The following is a 14,480-nucleotide window of genomic DNA, read 5'->3' on the forward strand; positions in this document are numbered from 1 at the left end:
TTTTTTTCAAATTACATTTTAACCAAAAATAACGCTTATAGAGATGTTAGTCAACTAACTATTCTCGTCTTAATCAAAACGATTGAAGCAGTAATTCTCAAGTCCTGCACAATTTTTCACGTTTTGGTTTGATTTTATCACTTTTAAGGTAAACGCATCACATCTCTTGAACGTATGAAAAATCCGCTTCTGATCAAAATGTAATGGAGTGTATGTAATTTGTCGTAATATCGTATTACAGCGTGCTAAAACATGTCATCCAGATCTTTTTGTTTCCGTGATTCAATTGATCTAGTTGAAGAAATGTCCTACCGCCACCGTAATTTCTTTCCTATTGGCAACAGACGAACTTTAGGAATAAACTGATATTGAAGTCAATCATTAACAGCTGTCGTTTCTTTCAAACACTGATATTAACATATTCCCAAAACTTCGAGGATGAATTTTCTATCTCCCAAATATCATTGATGACTATCATAAGAGCGACAAAAACATTGAGGAACAATATGAAGGTTATCGGGTTTTTGTTACTTTATTTCTCTGAAAAAAAGTTTTTCTGGTGTGCGCGTAGGGCGCTATATCTTTACATATTTTTGTAGGCAGAAAGAAATGCTTGCCAACATTGGGATTATATCCTTAAAAGCTTAACTTATTTTGTTGGACAAGATTGATATTACGCTACAGTTATTTAATTACATAACATTCGTGTTCATCTGAAAGTGGTCGGATGTCCAAAGGCATAGGTACATCGTAAAGTTTAGGCAGAACCCCAACTGAGTGATTATTCATATGTTCTACTCTTAATAACATGTGGACCCGCATTATTATATTGAAAGGTGGCAAGTTTGAGATGAGGAAGTTTCCTAGCTCAAAAATTTTTAAGTATCAATTTATTTGCAACCTTAATGTACAATGTTACTTCAGCAGGACATATTGAGCGCGTAATCCATCATCGCACATAAACCCTAGGTCTAGGGGCCAAGGATCTAGCCCCTTCCGTAAAAACGCCCATGATTGTAGCTGGTTTAAACCAATCGCGAACTACAGACGAAAAATCCGTTACAGGTTTAAATTTTGACGTTGACTAACGTCTATATCGAAGTTAGGCCCCTGAATTTGAAAATCTAGTAATTCAACCAGGGAAAACCAGAGAAAAGTGGTCAGGTTTTGAGCGCTTATTTTGCAGTCATCTATAATCAGGTTTTCGAGGTTTTGGCATCAATCGATCAGAAATTCTTTTATGGTTAAATTTATGTAACAAAAACAAACTTTTGTTTGAGATACACTATTGAAAAATTGGTAATTAATATCGATTGTCTAAATCATACCGCGCAGCCAATCACTACCTCTCTTCCCAAGCACAGTCGACACTAACGGATACAATCGATCTGACTTTGTTGTTATTGTTGTTGTCACTTTCTGTTTCCGATGTTTATGCTGCTGCTAGCGGAAAAAACCTTGCAAATATGCATTTTTTTTGTTGGTGTTAATATTACGACAGCGGCCGGCGCCCCATAATTCTGATTCCAAAACCGCACCAGTGACATGCGGACGCTAGGTGATAGCAGCTGAAAGGAGGAAATACAAAATAGTACCGGTCATCTCGTGCCGGTTTCACCCGTTATGCTGGTGGCTTTAGTAGTAAATGGCTACTGCAAAACACTTAAATGGCTGGAATTCTGGACGGACTAACCAGGAAACTATAATCGGCAACTGGCACCTTTTGTTGCCTCGAAATTTTGGTACAGAAGCGGCTAATTGAATTTTCTGTTTTACCAAATGCTGCTGCTAGCGGAAAAAACCTTGCAAAAATGCATGTTTGTGTTGGTGTTAATATTACGACAGCGGCCGGCGCAGCTTTCAAGAAACATTTGTCTCTACCATTCCATCATCTATGTAGCCCCGCCTTCTTTCTAATTATCTGACGAAGCCTTGGTATAAAACGTATCGTTCGAACATTTCACCCCATCAGTTTCACTACTAAACCGTACCGGATACATACGGACGCTCGGTGTTAGCAGCTAAAAGGAGGAAAAACAAAATAGTAACGGTCAACTCGTGCCGGTTTGACCCGTGATGCTGGTGGCTACTGCAAAATACTAAAATGGCTGGAATTCTGGACGGAAACCAGTGAACAAGAAATCGGCAACTGGCACCTTTTAGTGCCTCGCAGTTTTATAATAGAAGCGGTTAGTTGAATTTTATGTTTTACAATTGCTGCTGTTAGCGGAAAAAAACCTTGCTAAAATGCATGTTTATGTTGATGTTAATTTCACGACAGCGCTAGGTGCTAGCAGCTGAAAGGAGGAAAGACAAAATAGTACCGGTCATTTCGTGCCGGTTTCACCCGTTGCTGGTGGCTTTAGTAGTAAATGGCTACTGCAAAACACTTAAATGGCTGGAATTCTGGACGGACTAACCAGGAAACTATAATCGGCAACTGGCACCTTTTGGTGCCTTGAAATTTTGTTACAGAAGCGGCTAATTGAATTTTCTGTTTTACCAAATGCTGCTGCAAGCGGAAAAAACCTTGCATAAATGCATGTTTGTGTTGGTGTTAATATTACGACAGCGGCCGGCGCAGCTTTCAAGAAAATTTTTTCCTTACCATTCCATCAGGTAGCCCCACCTTCTTTTTATTTATCTGACGAAGCCTTGGTATAAAACGTACCGTTCGAACATTTCACCCCATCAGTTTCATTACTAAACCGTACCGGCTACATACGGACGCTATCTTGAAAGAATTCCGGACGGACTGACCAAAAACATGGATATATTCGGCACCTGGCCCCTTTTGGTGCCTCGAAATTTTGTTACAGAAGCGGCTAATTGAATTTTCTGTTTTATTACAAAATGCTGCTGCTAGCGGATAAAACCTTGCAAATATGCATCTTTTTGTTGGTGTTAATTTTACGACAGCGGCCGGCGCCCCATCATTTTGATTCCAAAACTGCACCAGCGACATGCGGACGCTAGGTGATAGCAGCTGAAAGGAGGAAAGACAAGAGTACCGGTCATCTCGTGCCGGTTTTACTCGTTATGCTGATGGCTGTTAGTAATAAATGGCACTGCAAAATACTAAAATGGCTGGAATTCTGGACGGACTAACCAAAAACAAAAATATATTCGGCACCTGGCCCCTTTTGGTGCCTCGAAATTTTGTTACAGAAGCGGCTAATTGAATTTTCTGTTTTACCAAATGCTGCTGATAGCGGAAAAAGTCATGCAAAAATGCATGTTTGTGTTGGTGTTAATATTACGACAGCGGCCGGCGCAGCTTTCAAGAAAAATTTTTCCTTACCATTCCATCACCTATGTAGCCCCACCTTCTTTTTATTTATCTGACGAAGCCTTGGTATAAACATACCGTTCGAACATTTCACCCCATCAGTTTCATTACTAAACCGTACCGGCTACATAGGGACGCTATCTTGAAAGAATTCTGGACGGACTGACCAAAAACATGGATATATTCGGCACCTGGCCCCTTTTGGTGCCTCGAAATTTTGTTACAGAAGCGGCTAATTGAATTTTCTGTTTTATTACAAAATGCTGCTGCTAGCGGATAAAACCTTGCAAATATGCATCTTTTTGTTGGTGTTAATTTTACGACAGCGGCCGGCGCCCCATCATTTTGATTCCAAAACTGCACCAGCGACATGCGGACGCTAGGTGATAGCAGCTGAAAGGAGGAAAGACAAGAGTACCGGTCATCTCGTGCCGGTTTTACTCGTTATGCTGATGGCTGTTAGTAATAAATGGCACTGCAAAATACTAAAATGGCTGGAATTCTGGACGGACTAACCAAAAACAAAAATATATTCGGCACCTGGCCCCTTTTGGTGCCTCGAAATTTTGTTACAGAAGCGGCTAATTGAATTTTCTGTTTTACCAAATGCTGCTGATAGCGGAAAAAGTCTTGCAAAAATGCATGTTTGTGTTGGTGTTAATATTACGACAGCGGCCGGCGCAGCTTTCAAGAAAAATTTTTCCTTACCATTCCATCACCTATGTAGCCCCACCTTCTTTTTATTTATCTGACGAAGCCTTGGTATAAAACGTACCGTTCGAACATTTCACCCCATCAGTTTCATTACTAAGCACCTGGCCCCTTTTGGTGCCTCGAAATTTTGTTACAGAAGCGGCTAATTGAATTTTCTGTTTTATTACAAAATGCTGCTGCTAGCGGATAAAACCTTGCAAATATGCATCTTTTTGTTGGTGTTAATTTTACGACAGCGGCCGGCGCCCCATCATTTTGATTCCAAAACTGCACCAGCGACATGCGGACGCTAGGTGATAGCAGCTGAAAGGAGGAAAGACAAGAGTACCGGTCATCTCGTGCCGGTTTTACTCGTTATGCTGGTGGCTGTTAGTAATAAATGGGACTGCAAAATACTAAAATGGCTGGAATTCTGGACGGACTAACCAAAAACAAAAATATATTCGGCACCTGGCCCCTTTTGGTGCCTCGAAATTTTGTTACAGAAGCGGCTAATTGAATTTTCTGTTTTACCAAATGATGCTGCAAGCGGAAAAAAGCTTGCATAAATGCATGTTTGTGTTGGTGTTAATATTACGACAGCGGCCAGCGCAGCTTTCAAGAAAAATTTTTCCTTACCATTCCATCACCTATGTAGCCCCTCCTTCTTTTTATTTATCTGACGAAGCCTTGGTATAAACATACCGTTCGAACATTTCACCCCATCATTTTGATTCCAAAACCGCACCAGTGACATATTTTAAACTACGAACAAATGCTTTTCTAATTTGAATACCTGGAAAGCGGGGATGCCAATATAAATAAGGTTTCATCCATATATGTCATTTATATTATTTATTAATTATTGTTCAAAGCGCTCTAATGTCAGCAAATAAGAAAGCACTGTTAGATGAAAAATATAGAGTCCTACGTCATGCGGTATGTATGAAATGACAGCGATTAAATAAGAGAGATCCATTCTTCTAGTATTCAGCATTCAGAAATGCACTGTTAGATAAAATTGCAACAAATACTGGAGTTGCAATTCCCTCTACTATTTGTTTTAATGGAATATAAGAATACGGTAGTCAACGTCATGCGGTCGTGTCTTGAATACCACCCTCCTACTTTTTATTTTGCTGAAATCATTCATCGTGACGCAAAAAAAAGTTTTTTTGTGATAAAAGGTCTTATGGCCGTTGAAAAATTCGAAAATTAGAGATAATTTTTTTTATTATGTTCATATATTTTAAGACTGACGAAGATACAAATAAGAACGGACAAATCTTAGCCGGCTTTCACAGCATCTATCGTTTGTCTATTTAAATGCCAATCATTGACGCCCAGGAAGACAACTTAATGTTTCTTTCTTTTCATTTGCGTGACTTCCACTGACTATGATTGATTTGCATTGAGAAACAGAGATTGGTTATTTGTTGAGACGGAAACAAATAAAATATCTTGCTGTCAAATCAATTTATGTTAGTATTATTCTAATGTCTAATGCTTTATTTGATTTGCTACAGATTTGTGATAAAATACACTAATAATCTTTTATGATGATCCGCTTTTTCGAAGAAAATATTCTTGAAAAAATCAATCATGTTACTCACCTGTCTCATGGCGGTCAAGAAACCTTGCGGGTTAAAGAATCCTGTCATCCAAAATACCTGTATTGTTTTGATGTAAAACATTCAAAAATAAGTTATTTACCGGAATTAAGTTCAAAATTTCTCACCTTTGGCCGATCGTTATTAATCCAAGCCCGAAATTGCTGGTTTCTTTCTAGAAGTTCCGTGTACCAGAAACCTAACGTTGTGGACTCCCATGATAACTTTGTGGTAAAATGAAATGAATGAACAGATAATAACCATCAATTGATATACTATAACGAAACATAAAAAAAAACCTCCCAAGGCATCTCGGCCTTGTTTGCATGTTAAGAGTTTTCCCCCGGTCAATAAAACTGTACCTTCTGCCATTTTTCCGGAATGCGTGCATCGTACATGGCATCCAGCGACTGCCGCAGGTAGTGGCTCATCACGATCGTCCCGTCGATGGCTAGCTTCAGGTCGCACAGGTTGGTGTACACGGTGTTGATGACCCGTTGCATTCGGTCAATTTCCTGTCTGTAATCAGAGAGCGGTTCTGGCTTTTAGTAGGTCGTGTCCTGATTAGCCCGTAATGGACAACCACAAATTGATTGGCGGCCGATAGAAAAGCGGGTGAAGCAGAACTGCGTCCGCTAGATTGTGTAGCGGTTTGTTGGTTGGCTTGTTTACGCTTAAGACTCCAGCTTCATTAAACGTGTGTCAATTAGGGGTTTTTGCAAGAAGTTGTTGCCTGCCATGCGAATGCAGGTTAGTCCAAACAAAACTATGTACTTTAGTAATCGATAAGAAAAACTCGATTACGTAACTACCAATAGGATCACTTATATTACTTATTATCGTGAAGAATTATTTGTTTTTATTCGACAAATAAAACATTTTCACAGATTAATCTAATTTTAAATTAAATTGCATGCAGTATTAATACTATTTGAACTTTTCTGTAAAGTAAAACATCAAACTGTAGATTTACTAATCAAAACAAGTGAGACAAGTTCAACTTAAGGTACAATAATGCAACATTTGTACAATAACAAATTACCCGGGTAAAAGGTGCTATATTTATTTAAAAGATAATCAAGAGAATAGATGTCACAGAGCACAAATGTCATTCATCACTCATTTACGTGACTGGCGGTCCCACGGAGATTATAACTTCGCCCAACTCTTCTTTTTATTGGCTGCACAAAATAATAGCATGAATGGGTACGTGCTGATAAGCCGTTAATATTACTGCATATCACAATACATCAAACGATATCACCCCGCGAATAAAAGTGCACAACAGTTACAATAGTAGCTATTAATATTGATTGCGTTTTTAATGCAACCGGTCGTGCAACCAGTAGTGCAAGTGTACTTTGTACATTTTGGTATCTTGTGAACTACGTAAACGGTACTGACGAATAATCCACACCGGTTAATTATCATTGTTTAACGTTTGCTATAAAAACCTAAATTAATCCACCTAGCAGTCAGACTCAGCCTTTCTCATTCAAACTTATTATTTGTAGAAATAGATTTACATGAATGCTAAAATCCAAAAAGGTATATTCACTCTTTGGGTTCTAAAATATTGATGTTGTAATTAAAGTATAAAATATGAAATTTGTCGTAATGTTAGTGCTTCAAAAGTAGCGAAATATAAGAAATGACTCTTAATTTCGAACAATTTGATCACGAGCGATACTGGGAACGTTCAAATAGTACGATACCACATTTAAATCATGTTAAGGCCATATATATTGTTCAAAGCAGCTATAGTGTTGAATATTCTTTGAATTTCTTTTCTTTACAAAACTTTTGAACAGTATATCAAATTTTTATGAAGTTTGTTATTTGTAAGTTTGAGAGATGACTCGTTTGTATGACGCTAGTTATGTTCAAAAAAGTCGTGTAATACTTGAGATAATAGACTTTCGTTGTTTTACAAATTAAAACATAACGGTTGCTTAAGTTTGATTACAATCAAATGAAAAAGGAACGTATGGGGGAGCCAAACTTTGAAACCACGTGTTCAATCATAATTCATCAGTTAACCGTTAACTAGCCTGTTCATCTGATATCATGGGCGCAACTACGGGGGGGGGGGGGGACTAGGGGGGGCTGAAGTCCCCCCTAGAACGTGTTTAGCCCCCCCTAGAATTTCCCAGAGAATGATTGTCAATATATATACATTCCATACTAATTATCAGAGCATCAAAATCAACACAAATTGAGATGTCGTCATTCATTGGCTAAGAACTAGTTCTGCACCCAGGATCGATTATCAACCCTTGCTCTCTTACTCACCTTACCAGTCAGACGAGAGCTTTAGTAACTCGTGCTGTATCAAGAAGTCGCCAGTTTACTCGGTTTTGGGCTGTGTTTCACCAGTTACCCAGACGTCTCACCACTCGCAAGTCTCTTTCAATCTGGTCGAGCAATCATGCACGCTGCGCCCCTTAATTTCTTGTGCCGGTAGGGTTGCTAAAGAGAAGTGATTTCACTTGGTTGTCGTCCGGCATTCTTACGATGTGACCGGCCCACCGCAACCTATTGTTTTTCGCCAGGTGTGCAATGGGGTTCTCTCCAAGCAGCGCTTGTAGCTCATGGTTCATGCGCTGTAGCCATTATCCGTCGTCCGCTTGTGCTCCACCGTAGATAGTCACCTTCTGTTCGCCGATAGGCACCTTCTGTTCGAAAATATCAAAAGGACTTCCGTAGAGGACTACCGGTTATCAGGGTTTTGTAGTTTTTTGTATCGAAGTGGTCATGTCCGATCATCACCGTGATTGGTGCGTACGTTTGTAATGTCTGAGGAGAACGGGCCGTCGTTGAGAACGTGGTCAATTTGTTTTGATGTACGTTGGTCGAGGTAAGAAGGGACTTTGGACTGCTAATCCGCGGGCAGCTGCGAAGTTGGTGCATAGCAGGCTGTGCGGGCCGATAACCGGCTTATATAAGTCTATCCTTCCGTTCATGTCCCCAACGATGATCTTGATATCTCTACGCGAGCAGCTATCGTAGAGTTTCTCCAGCTGTGCGTAGAACGCTTCTTTCCCTGCATCAGGTCTTCCTTCGTGAGGGCAGTGCACATTGGGAATAGTGTAGTTGTGGAACCGGCCTTTAATTTTCAACAAACCCAACCTGTCGCTGATTGCCTGCCGCTTTGGTGGTACTGTGCCTTGCGGCCACAAATCCACCGTACCTTCTCCCTTTCAGGCAAAGCTCTTGGAGCGCAACGATGTCGAAGTGGCGGGGTTCTAGCTGATCCAGCAGAATCCGGTCGACGGGTCGTTAAGCGATCTACTGTTACATGTACTGAGCTTCTAATCGTCGTCCTTATTTCGTCGGCTGGGTCATTGCCGATTGTTCCGGTTCGTTTTGAATTCTTGATTCTCCGTAGTATGTTTATTTTAGTATGCTGCCTTACTAGGGCTGCGATGCGAGACACCGTATTTCATAGTTCAACCGTCCGGTCCGGATCAGTCGCTGTTTGAGCCGCCCCTAGCCTGTGGGGAGCCGCCCCTAGCCTCTCTAAGGAGAACAACTACCCCACCGGTTTTTCCTTGGTTGCTCGTATCCCAGTCGGTACCACGTGGAGGTAGGAATAGAGCATTATGCCTTGAACCTCACTGGGGTCTATTTTATTCTAAATAGTACGGGTGAACTGTTAAAAAGCACTGCCCAGCCGTTTACCAAATCTAGCTCTCCTCAATATCGAATCATTGTTGCTGAAAGAGCTTGGCGTTGACGATGTGTTCAAGATATTCAGTACATCTTTGGAGATTCTATCCCGAAGTGATTTGTTCTGCTCTTACGATACTATTTTGAGCGTCATTAAAAAAGTATATTCAAACTCTTTTTTCTCTCTTTTAAAATGACATACATGAAAACTAGCCCCCCCTAGAAATTTTCCTTAGTTGCGCCCATGTCTGATATTAATATTGTTCAAATCGGTTGTGTAGTTTCTAAGATAATGAAGTTTCATGATTTTCACATTTCGATACATTACAGACGAAGTTACATTCCGATTACAGCAAAATTCAATAGGGTGTTATGAGGTAGCTAGACCTTCCATTTGACACTAATTCTGTGAAAATCGGGTCAACCATCTCTGAGAAAAGTGAGTGAGCCCAAGTAGTTACAGAATATGTTTCTTTTCATAGCTGGATTTCACATTTTCAAACATAACAGGAAAAGTAATAATCCCTTCGCCATAAAAATCATTAGGGTCTTATGGGGCAACAAGACTTTCCATATGACACTGATTCTATGAAAATCGGTCCAGCCATCTCTGAGAAACATGAGTGAGATTAAACAGTCTCCAGAACACGTTTCTTTCTGTAACTTCTGAACCATATGTTCAATCTTCATAAAATTCAAAAGTTGAGGGTTTTTAGGTAGCCCGTTCATTTGAAACCAATTTTGTTCAAATCGGTTGTGTAGTTTCTGAGATATTGATGTTCCATGATTTTTACATTTTGATACATAACCTCTAAACTAGAAATCAGATTACAATAAAATTCAATAGGGTCTTATAGGGCAACTAGACCATTTGCAATTGATTTCACTGAAATCGATTCAGCCATCTCTGAGAAAATCGAGTGAGATTGGGAGAGCGTTACACACACACACACATGCAGAAAATGCTCAGCTCGTCGAACTGAGTCGAGTGGTATACGACATTCGGCCCTTTTGAGCACTTTTTTACCTTTAGTTTTTGCAGTAATTGCTATACCTTTCTAGGAGAAAGGCAAAAAGTGAAATGATAGAAATGACTTTTAATTTCAACTTCAATCCCGAACGAGGCCGCAAACATTGAAATAGTACAATATCAAATTTAAATGATGTTGAGGCCACATATTTTGGTCGTAGCTATAGTTTCAAACAGTCTGCGGGTTACGTTTCTCTCTATAACTTTCAAACCACATGTTTAAACATTATGAAATTCATTGTTTAAGGGTTTAAAAGCCCATTAATTTGAATTCAACTATGTTCATAGCTTCTGGCATATAAGAGCGTTTTTCACATTCTGACGCAGCGCCAAAACTAAAAGTTTGATTACAATGAAATTCAATGGCAACCTAAGCGGCAAATAGACCCTTCATTTGACACCAAGATAGAAAGAATCGGTCAGACCATCTCTGAGAAAAGTGAGTGCGAAAGAAAGGTGCACATACACACGTACACACCCACACACAAACATATACACCTATACATGCATATATGCAGAAAATGCTCGATTCGTCGAACTGAGTTGAGTAGTATATGACATTCGGCCATTTCAATCATTTTTCTACCTTTTAATTAGCCAGTGATCGTTAGGAGAAAGTCAATATGTTTACTTTCATTATGTGATTTCACATTTTTATGAACAACGGACACGGTTACAATCCGATTGCAATGATAATCAATAGCAACCCATGGGGCAACTAGACCTTTCATTTGACACTAATTTTGTGAAAATCGGTTCAGCCATCACTGAAAAATGAAACATGAGTGAGTTTAAACAACCTCAGGATAACTTTTCTTTACATAACTTTTGAACCATATGTTCAATCATAACAAAATTCAAAAGTTAAGGGTTCTGGGGACAGCCCAATCATTTAAAACCAGTTTTATTGAAATCGGTTGTGTGGTTTCTGAGATATTGATGTTTCGTGATTTTTACATTTTGATACATAACCTCTAAACTAAAAATCCGATTACAATGAAATTCAATAGCAACCTATGGCGCAACTAGACCTTTCATTTGCAATTAATTTCATGAAAATCGGTCCAGCCATCCCTGAGAAAAGTGAGTGAGAAAAAAAAGTTGCACATACACACACACATACACACATACACACATACACACATAAAAACATACATACAGAAAATGCTCAGTTCGTCGAAAGAAGTCGAGTGGTATATGACATTCGGCCATTGGGACCACTTTTATACCTTCGGTTTTTCCAGTGATTGCTTTACCTTTCTAGGAGAAAGGCAAAAATGAACTGTTTCCAGATGGTGATGAAAAAACCTAAATTAATCCACCTAGCGATCAGACTCAGCCTTTCTCATTCAAATTTATTATTTGTAAAAATCTATTAACATGAATGCTTAAATCCAATAAAAGTATATTCACACTTTGAGTTCTAAAATATTGATGTTGTAATTGAAGTGTAAAATATAAAATTTTACGTAATGTTAGTGCTTAAAAAATAGCGAAATAAAAGAAATGACTCTTAATTTCGAACAATTCATTAACGAGTGATACCGGCAACGTTCAAATAGTACGATACCACATTTAAAACATGTTGAAGCCATATATATTGATTACTGCAGGTATAGTTTTAAATAGTCTTTGAATTTTTTTTCCTTTCCAAAAATTTTGAACCACATATCAAATTGTTATGAAGTTTGTTAGTTGTAAATTTGAGAGATGACTCGTTCGTTTGACATTAGTTATGTTCAAATAAGTCGTGTAATACTTGAGATAATAGACCTTCGTTGTTTTGACAATTTAATACATAACGGTTGCTTAAGTTCGATTATAATCAAATGAAAAGGGAACGTATAGGGCAGCCAAACTTTGAAACCACTAGTTCAATCATAATTCATCAGTTAACCCTTAACTAGCCCGTTCATCTGATATCAACATTGTTCAAATCGATTGTGTAGTTTCTGAGATAATGAAGTTTCGTGATTTTCACATTTCGACAGACGAAGTTACAGTCCAATTACAGCAAAATTCAATAGGGTGTTATGAGGCAGCTAGACCTTTCATTTGACACTAATTTTGTGGTAATCGGTTCAACCATCACTGAGAAAAGTGAGTGAGTTTATGTAGTCTTCGGAATATGTTTCTTATCATAGCTGGATTTCACATTTTTTAACATAACAGGCAAAGTAATAATCCGTTTGCAAAAAAAAAATCAATGGGGACTTATGGGGCAACAAGTCCTTCCATATGACACTGATTTTATGAAAATCGGTCCAGCCATCTCTGAGAAACATGAGTGAGAATAAATAGTCTCCAGAACACGTTTCTTTCCATAACTTCTGAACCACATGTTCAATCTTCATAAAATTCAAAAGTTAAAGGTTTTTAAGGTAGCCCGTTCATTTGAAACTAACTTTGTTCAAATCAGTTGTGTAGTTTCTGAGATATTGATGTTTCGTGATTTTTACATTTTGATACATAACCTCTTAACTAAAAATCCGATTACAATAAAATTCAATAGGTCTTATGGGGCAAATAGACCTTTCATTTACAATTAATTTCATTGAAATCGGTCCAGCCATCTCTGAGAAAATTGAGTGAGATTCGGCGACCGTTACATACACACACACACATATACACACACATACAGAAAATGCTCAGCTCATCGAACTGAGTCGAGTGATATACGACATTCGGCCCTTTTGAGCACTTTTATACCTTTAGTTTTTGCAGTGATTGTTATACCTTTTAAGGAGAAAGGCAAAAAGGTAAACACACGTACACACCCACACCCACACACACACATGTACACCTCTACATGCATACATGCAGAAAATGCTCGGTTCATCGAACTGGATCGAAATTGGGATCACTTTTCTACCTTTTAATTAGCCAGTGATCGTTAGGAGAAAGTCAATATGTTTACTTTCATTATGTGATTTCACATTTTCATTAACAACGGACAAAGTTACAATCCGATTACAATGAAATTCAATAGCAACCTATGGGGCAACTAGACCTTTCATTTGACACTAATTTTGTGAAAATCGGTTCAGCCATCTCTGAGAAAAATGAGTGAGTTTAAACAACCTCAGGATAACTTTTCTTTACATAAGTTTTGAACCATATGTTCAATCATTACGAAATTTAAGAGTTTAGAGTTTTGGAGACAGCCCAATCATTTTCAACCAGTTTTATTGAAATCGGATGTGTGGTTTCTGAGATATTGATGTTTCGTGATTTTTACATTTTGATACATAACCTCCGAACTAAAAATCCGATTACAATGAAATTTAATAGCAACCTATGGCACAACTAGACCTTTAATTTGCAATTAATTTCATGAAAATCGGTCCAGCCATCTCTGAGAAAAGTGAGTGAGAAAAAAAAGTTGCACATACACACACACACACACACACACACACACACACACATACACACATACATACATACATACATACAGAAAATGCTCAGTTCGTCGAACTGAGTCGAGTGGTATATGACATTCGGCCATTGGGATTACTTTTATACCTTTGGTTTTTCCAGTGTTTGCTATACCTTTCTAGGAGAAAGGCAAAAACTAAGACAGATAATTGAGTTGGATAAATATCTCATTAATGGTAATTATATTATCTTATTTGCAAAAAAAATCTACGCCCTTACGAGTGGCCTTCCGGCAGTTAATCGGAAGATTTGTCATGGCAGACGAAAACATGCGTGTAGGCATGCTTTTAAGCTCTTTCTTCGTTTTTTTTTTATTAATTCCTCCTTCGTTTTCGCGCCAAAATTGTTGGAATAGATCTTGCGCTTCAAGTTTGCCCAGAAATTCTCAATGGGACGCAGCTGGGGGAAGTTGGGCGGATTCGCCGACTTCGGTACCACATCGATCGCTTCGAGTAGTGGGCCGACGCCAAATCTGGCCAAAACACCGTGCCTTCACCCTTATGGTATTTCTTGATGAGCGACACAACTTCTGGCAGGCACTACGTACTATAAATTTCCCCTTTCACGGCTAGCCCGGAGCGACAGAAGAGCAACTTTGACATCCCTTTCTCGCTTATTGTCATCCACAGCCGCACCTTCTTGCGGAACTTGGTCTGTGGAAGAAACTTCACCTCGGTGCTCACTTCCTTCGTGGGAGAGGTGAAATACGAAGTGTCCTACTAATCGTTGGCATCCAGGGAGATAGGTCTCGTTG

The 14,480-nt window shown here is 38.9% G+C and overlaps 1 protein-coding gene across 1 annotated transcript in view; it reads right to left on the minus strand.

The window, feature by feature from the left end:
* Positions 1–14,480, minus strand: part of LOC129727184 (dynein axonemal heavy chain 5) — a 47,349-nt gene that overhangs the window by 17,818 nt on the left and 15,051 nt on the right. The window contains exons 2-4 of the mRNA XM_055684741.1: positions 5,955–6,111; positions 5,721–5,816; positions 5,596–5,652 (exon numbers count right to left, since the gene is read on the minus strand). Coding sequence (XP_055540716.1) covers positions 5,596–5,652; positions 5,721–5,816; positions 5,955–6,111 — 310 coding nt within the window. The remainder of the gene's footprint in view (positions 1–5,595; positions 5,653–5,720; positions 5,817–5,954; positions 6,112–14,480) is intronic.

Source organism: Wyeomyia smithii, chromosome 3 (genome assembly GCF_029784165.1).
Source record: "Wyeomyia smithii strain HCP4-BCI-WySm-NY-G18 chromosome 3, ASM2978416v1, whole genome shotgun sequence".
Classification (NCBI taxonomy): domain Eukaryota; kingdom Metazoa; phylum Arthropoda; class Insecta; order Diptera; family Culicidae; genus Wyeomyia; species Wyeomyia smithii.